We start from the raw sequence: 7358 nt of genomic DNA on the forward strand, positions 1-7358 counted from the left end.
AACATGAAAACCATCCTTCACTTCTCAACTCCTCTCCTTCCCACTGATAATCACTGCTAACAGTCTGGGATATACACTTCCAATTGCTTGTTTTTGTTTTTTAAATTAAGTACATATAAGCACAAACAAATACACGAACACACACATATTCTACATAAAGAGGCAAACTACACGTATTGTTCTGCAACTTTTCATTTATCAAATGTCTTCAGATCATTCCATGTGACTCCATATCCATCTACCATATCCCTTTTGATGGGGATATGGCATGCTGATGAGCATAAACTGTTGTTGGGGTGGGGGCGGGGAGGGGCAGGGCCATAAAGAGTGGTGTAGCCAGTGTCCTTGTACTTACAACGTCATGCATGGGCATATTACAGTAACTTCCTTGTCTTTAAGTTCCTCTCTGCTATAATCTTTTAGTTTAGATCATCATGGCAGAGATTAAGGTTTGGAGGTAGTTCATTATTTTGTATTATCGCTAAGATTACGTTCTGCTCTATTTTTCACTCAGTTGTCCTTGGAACTCCATCCCCCCTTCATGTGGTACTCTGTATCCATCACACCTACTGTGGGTCAGAAGAGTATGTGATTCAAGTGCATGAACTCTTTTTACTATGGCTGGAGGGGCTCTCAGGATATGGGCCCTGAACCTACTGGGCCAGTTATAGGTCACACGTTCCCATTACTCAACTGGTTGGGCATAAGTGAAACATTAATCACTCTCTTCCAGGTCTTCCCTGGTTCACTTCCTTGCCAATCTGCAGGTCCTCAGGGTCCTGCACATAGGCTCTCACAAGAGCTAACAGTTAGTGACCGCTTCCTAAGTCTCAGCCACTTTCTAAGTGCTCTACATTTAAATCATTTCATCCTCAGAATACTGCTATAAGGTAGGCAGTATTATTACTCTCGTTTTACTGGCATGGAAATTGAGGACAGAAGGTTAAGTAACTTGGCCCAAAACACACAGCTAGTTAGTGGCAGAATCAGGGTTTGAACCCAGGCAGTCTGGCTCCTGAGTACATGTTCTTAAGCATCACATTATTTGGAGAGCACATGGCCTTCTGGTTAATTGACCTTACCACCATCTCTCAGCACAGGCAAGGCTGAGTCTCCACCAGCTTCCACCTCTCTCCCCACCTTCCTCTCTGAAGCTGTAGCTTTAAAACCCCTTACATTGAATAACAAAAAGGAGTCTCTAGGACTTCCCTGGTGGTCCAGTGGTTAGGACTCCGCGCTTTCCCTGCTGAGGGCATGTGTTCCATCCCTGGTCAGGGAACTAAGATCCCACAAGCCGCGCAGCATGGCCAAAAAAATAAATAAATAAAAATAAATAATAATAGGTCTCAATGTTGTTTTCATTTGCATTTCCCTGATGACATATAATTTCATTTGCTAATCGGGAGCTCAAAAATGTGAAGAAAAGCAGAATTTTTGTTCAAACATTGTTTGGCTATATCTCTTTTTGACTCCTACATTGATTCATTCAACAAGGGTACACCAAGCCCCTACTCTCTGCCAGCCACATGCTTGGCATCAGAGACAAGGACGAATTCAACAGCAAGGTTGCTGCCTCATGGGCTTGCAAGAATTCCCTAAGAAGGGGCCGCTTTCTGGCAACAATTAATAAGCCCATGGAGGTAAGAAGCCCTTGGTTTAGATGAAGAGTTTTTAAGGATTAAACCATAAGGACAGCAGAAACCACTGCTCTCAACTGTCTCTGAGAAACTCTTCAGAACACATGGATTTTATACTCTTTTCACATGTTACTAAGCTTTTAAATCAAATCAGAATTACAGAACGTGACAGTCCCCAAATTCTGATTAGGACTAAAAAGCTTGCTTTTGAAATGCAGAAAATACTGTTTTCCATGAAAAAGGGCAAAGTTTCTAGGTCAAGCCATGAATGCTGATTCAGTCAAGTCAGTTGCTGATGTAGGATAAAGGGTAGAGAAAAAGTTTGTCCCTTTTTCTGGGCAAGGGACTGGCCAGAATATATTAATAAATGCTTAACCACGGGGTAGGGCCCTGTCCACTCCTCAAATATCCCAAGGATCCCAGCTATGACACCCACCTCAGACAGCCCAAACTTTAGCACGAGTGCCCCAAATCTCAAATAAAATCACTCAGCATTCTCAGTCAAAAACTCCACGCCTGAGTGACTTTCTTTCGGCTTTCTAAGGAAAATAAACACTAGTTTAACTGGCAAGCGCTTCAAGCATCCCAAATATTTTATATATTTTTAGATGGCTGCTGGTTGTCCCAGGGGAATCTCCGTGCCATTTTGTGCACAGTTAACAAAGTGAAATAAAAAAGTTCAAGGAGTAAGAGGGAAGATATTTGGGGGCAAAGGAAGGAGAGGAGATTAAAACGATTAACTGTTCACTATAGTCAGACATGATCACAGCCAACAGCATTTTAATCCGTTTGGTTCAAGTGAGGAAACAGATCTAGAGAGGTTAAATAACTTGCCCAAGGTCACACAGCTTTAAGGGACAAAGCAGAGATTTTAAACTAGGAATCCTCAAAGCTCCTACAAGGACACGCTTGGGCATCTGCAATATTAAACTGCAACCTCTAAACTGGTCTCTTTTCCTCCCACTCCCTCTTATAAACTCAGGTTTTCTAAAAGCACTAAGTTTATTTTTTTCTAAGCTTTCCATAATGGCTCTCATGGCAGTAATAGCTGGGTGTTGGTGGCGACTGGGCGGAAGATGAAGGGGAAGGAATCGCATTGATTGCATGGGTAGGTTATTTACACCTCTGGCTTATAAGCAAATATCTTCATCACAGGTTTTGAAAGAAGTCATAATGACTGCAGGTGGGACATGCAGATGAAAAACATTAAAAAATATTTTCAATACAAAAAATGGCAGAAAAAATACTTCACAGGAGGCATTACTGATTTTTCTAGCCCATAACTAAAAGATCACATGATTTACCTCTTTAGAATTCTACAGAAGAAAGATCTCATTTTCCTAGGGAGAATTTGAACTATTCTGACCTCCAGTCATGGCCATCAGCCAAGTAGTTTATAAAATCTATCTGGGAAATTAGAGGTAGTTCACATCTAACCTGGCAATTATAAAAGGACCATGTCTCATGGAATTATCCATGCTTAGCTCTTCACCTTGGCTCAAAACATTTTTGGAACATGATAATGTGAAGATAACCCCTTACTCACTCTGTCACATCTTATTGCTTTAAATTATTTGCCTCAGTTTGTTTATATAATACTTACATACTCAGACGTTCTAAAAGGCTGTACATTGAAAATCTAGCCTCCTTCCTATCCCTGTACCCCAGCTACCCAGAGTCCCTTCTTAAAGACATCCTCTATCGCCAGTTTCTTAACATGGGTTTTAATACACTAGAATTGATCAAAATAGTAGCAGACTGCCATTTCACACAATTCTGATTGAGGCAGTTATACTTCCTGTAATGACACGTATGAAGTTCAACCTCGAAGATGGCTGAACATATCAGAAAGCCTTACTTCATATTCTAAATGCTTCTTTATCTTTTGAAAATAGCTTGCTCCCCTTTTTAAATACAAAATTAAATTATCTAAATTCTAGCATAGGATTGAAAATGTCTATCTAGCACCTAGAATACTTTACTTTTTTTTTTGGCCACGCCACGTGGCTTGCCGGATCTTAATTCCACGACCAGGGATGGAACCTGTGCTCCCTGCAGTGGAAGCTTGGAGTCCTAACCACTGGACCACCAGGGAATTCCCAGCACCTAGAATACTTTAGATGCTTTGATTCAACCTGGCATTTTGTGGTGCCTGTGACACATCCTGATAAGAGAATGCTACTTAACTTTCTCAAGAGATGTTAATAACATGGGGAACAATACAGTCAATACAAGCTAGATCATTGTAATCTGAGGGGGGTCTATTTTTTTCTCCCTTTTAAGAACATTTGGGGATAATACTTTCTTCTACCTAGACTCCCACAAGATTCATAGACTCACAGAGACGATTGTATTATTGCCCTCACAAAATAGGCACTTCTATGCCTGCTAAGAAACTGGTGCTTCCCAGGTGCCACATCATCGTGGCACATGTTTCATATGAATTCCACAAAGATGCCTTGTGCTTTAAGGGCCATGTGACTCTTATATGAGAACTAAAATTAGTAAGAAGTGAGTGTGTGTATGAGTGGGAGGAAGGTAGGGGGAGGGTAGTAACCTCCTGAATGGTGATAAAGCAGAGATGGAAATGGGGTGATAAAAGCAGATGCTCATTGCTTATCAACTCCAGTGCTTTACTGGCTCAGAAATTCTAGGTCATCTATCCAATTCTCCTTGGACTCCACTGGGCAATTTTGCACCAGTCAAGTTATCTCTTTGTGATTCTGGTTCAGCCTAGCAAATGGTTATGCTACTAACAGAGAGAGGTGACTCAGCAAAAGTGATTCTAAAGAATCCTCTTTTGTCATTTGTCAACTCTCTTGCTTTCTGACTCTGAAGACAGAAGATAGGAACACCACCCCCAGAAGTAGAAGGGGACGTGGAGAGCAAGGGGAAGTGGAGCTGATTTTCCCCAGCCCCTGCACCTTCCTACCAGTGAGTCTCCTATAATAGACTCGCTGAAATCACCAAAGAAATTCTGCTGAAGGTTACCTACCTCCTTCTCCAAGCCAAGCTGTGGAGGCTCCAAAGGAGCTAAAGACAACCAACCAGAGGGCAAGGAATAGGATCCTCAGAAATATTTTTATAATACATTTTGCTAAGGAAATGAGGAGCCAATTTTATCCTCCTAAGGGAAAACCAATACTCTCAGTTTTCTTGACCTCCAACCATGAGCTATGTTACATATCTAAAGAACCAAACAGACTAAAGGAAAATCTCAAGCCTCCTCTTAACAGATTTTGTCCATGCCCCTACCACTGAGCAGAGAGGATTAATTCTCAATCAGTTGCCCTTTGCTAACTTTATTTCGACCTCATTTTCTGTCTAGCTACTCGCGTGTGCCAAGAGATAACAAGCACTATGTACATTATCTTTTGCCCCAATCAAACTGCAGTGTGAGTTATTTATTTATGCAATTATTTGGCTAAGGTCTATCTCCACATCTACACTGCAAGCTGCATGAGGATGGGGACCTGTCTCATTGAATGAGACAGTTGGATCAACAGTGTTTGATCAGCTCAATATTAAAGAAACAAACAACCCAATCCAAAAATGGGCAGAAGACCTAAATAGACATTTCTCCAAAGAAGACATACAGATGGCCAAGAAGCACATGAAAAGATGCTCAACATCACTAATTATTAGAGAAATGCAAATCAAAACTACAATGAGGTATCACCTCACACCAGTCAGAATGGGCATCATCAGAAAATCTACAAACAACAAATGCTGGAGAGGGTGTGGAGAAAAAGGAACCCTCTTGCACTGTTGGTGGGAATGTAAATTGATACAGCCACTATGGAGAACAATATGGAGGGTCCTTAAAAAACTAAAAATAGAATTACCATATGACCCAGCAATCCCACTACTGGGCATATACCCAGAGAAAACCATAATTCAAAAAGACACATGCACCCCAATGTTCATTGCAGCACTATTTACAATAGCCAGGTCATGGAAGCAACCTAAATGCCCATCAACAGACGAATGGATAAAGCAGATGTGGTACATATATACAATGGAATATTACTCAGCCATAAAAAGGAACGAAATTGAGTCATTTGTTGAGATGTGGATGGATCTAGAGACTGTCATACAGAGTGAAGTAAGTCAGAAAGAGAAAAACAAATATCGTATATTAACGCATGTATGTGGAACCTAGAAAAATGGTACAGATGAACCGGTTTGCAGGGCAGAAGTTAAGACACAGATGTAGAGAACAAACGTATGGACACCAAGGGGGGAAAACCGCGGTGGGGTGGGGATGGTGGTGTGCTGAATTGGGCGATTGGGATTGACATGTATACACTGATGTGTATAAAATTGATGACTGATTAAAAAACAAAACAAAACAAACAAAAAAACAGTGTTTGAATGCAGGAATTAATACATGTTCTTAATTGTCTACAGATCCCCACAGAACAAAGTCCACCCTAGCTATAAGGAGACTCGTTTCTCGACAGTAAGTTGGTCTTCCGCATTCTTTCAGCACATAGTTATTGATCAGTCAGGAGGTGATCACAGACCAAAGCGGATAAGCTTCTGCACCCACTAAGCTTACCTTATGGAGCATTTCTGAAACAACCAGACCTCAAAGAGAATCTGATCAAGGAGAAAGTAGAAGACGCACGTCTTTGATCATTTTCCTTCTTCAGAAAGGGCAGGAGGAAGAGCAGGGGGCCACACCCCCTCTCAGTGCAGAGGCCTGCACTTTCCTCTCCCGCCCTTACAAAGATCCGGCAGTTCAAAGATCGCTCCAGTGTTGCTGGAGTTTTATCTTACCCTCAACTGACTTTTTAATTAAGACAAAGCCTGAATGTATAAACAGAGGCCAAGTCCTACGGCAGTTTCTATTCATTTTGTCTATTTCCAAACACTGGATCGCAACACAGTGAGTTAGCCGGATCCAAGTACTCCTGATGGTCACAAGATCCGTACTTCCCCTGCATCCCTGCATCGCGAGCAAGCTGTGTGGGGCAGTGTGCCAGGTGGAACTGGGGCCCGTCCGCAGCCCGGGGCGGAATTCAACCCACCTTCCAACTCAGCAAAGCCGAGCACCACGTCTGAGGCTCTGCCCTGCCTGTCTTTAACCTCCAGGGCCGTGATGGTGCAGCCCCAGGAGATGATGTCTACTCTCAGCTGGTCTGACTGCAGCTGGAACTTCTCCACCGTCCCTGCCCCCAAGGGCAGGTCTCCAAAAACGGCTCTGGTCACCGAAACCATGGGGAAAGCCAGGGGTGTGCAGCTCCTCCAGGTGCGTCGAACTCCCGCCGCCAAACCTGGAGCGGCAGAAGTTTACTGGAGAAGGGGCGGGGCATGGCTCAGACTCCTCCCTTTTCTTGCCTGGATTTAGGGAGTTCCTAAATCCGCTCCTGCAAAAAATGTCCTCTGGGAGCTTTCTAAATCATTCTTTTGCCTGAGGGTGGCACGCAGGCAAAGTTTCCAGCCAGGCTGGCAATTTCCAGCTAGTTCCTTTCCTTTACTAACGCTGACTGCATTGCATGTTGGGAATGGTAGTCTTTGGAAGGTGAAATTGCACGTTGGGGCCTGTAGTCTTTCTAAACCCAAATCCTGAATCTGCAGGGCTCTACTGCCTTCTCTGACACGAGGTTCTCAACATGCAATGATCTGTTCATTAATGGTGGCTAACTTTCAGATAAAACGCTGAAAAATGAAGAGATCAGAATTAGGAATAGTGAGGGAAGGAAATGTTGGGGGCAA

General features: G+C 42.8%; 1 protein-coding gene across 1 annotated transcript in view; it reads right to left on the reverse strand.

Annotated features, from left to right (window-relative positions):
- GALM (galactose mutarotase) overlaps nt 1-7078 on the reverse strand; it is a 52676-nt gene extending 45598 nt beyond the window's left edge. The window contains exon 1 of the mRNA XM_082427839.1: nt 6671-7078. Coding sequence (XP_082283965.1) covers nt 6671-6860 — 190 coding nt within the window. The 5' untranslated portion in view covers nt 6861-7078. The remainder of the gene's footprint in view (nt 1-6670) is intronic.
- Nucleotides 7079-7358: the final 280 nt, after the last annotated feature.

This window comes from Balaenoptera physalus, assembly GCF_965194825.1.
Source record: "Balaenoptera physalus genome assembly, chromosome: 15".
NCBI lineage: Eukaryota > Metazoa > Chordata > Mammalia > Artiodactyla > Balaenopteridae > Balaenoptera > Balaenoptera physalus.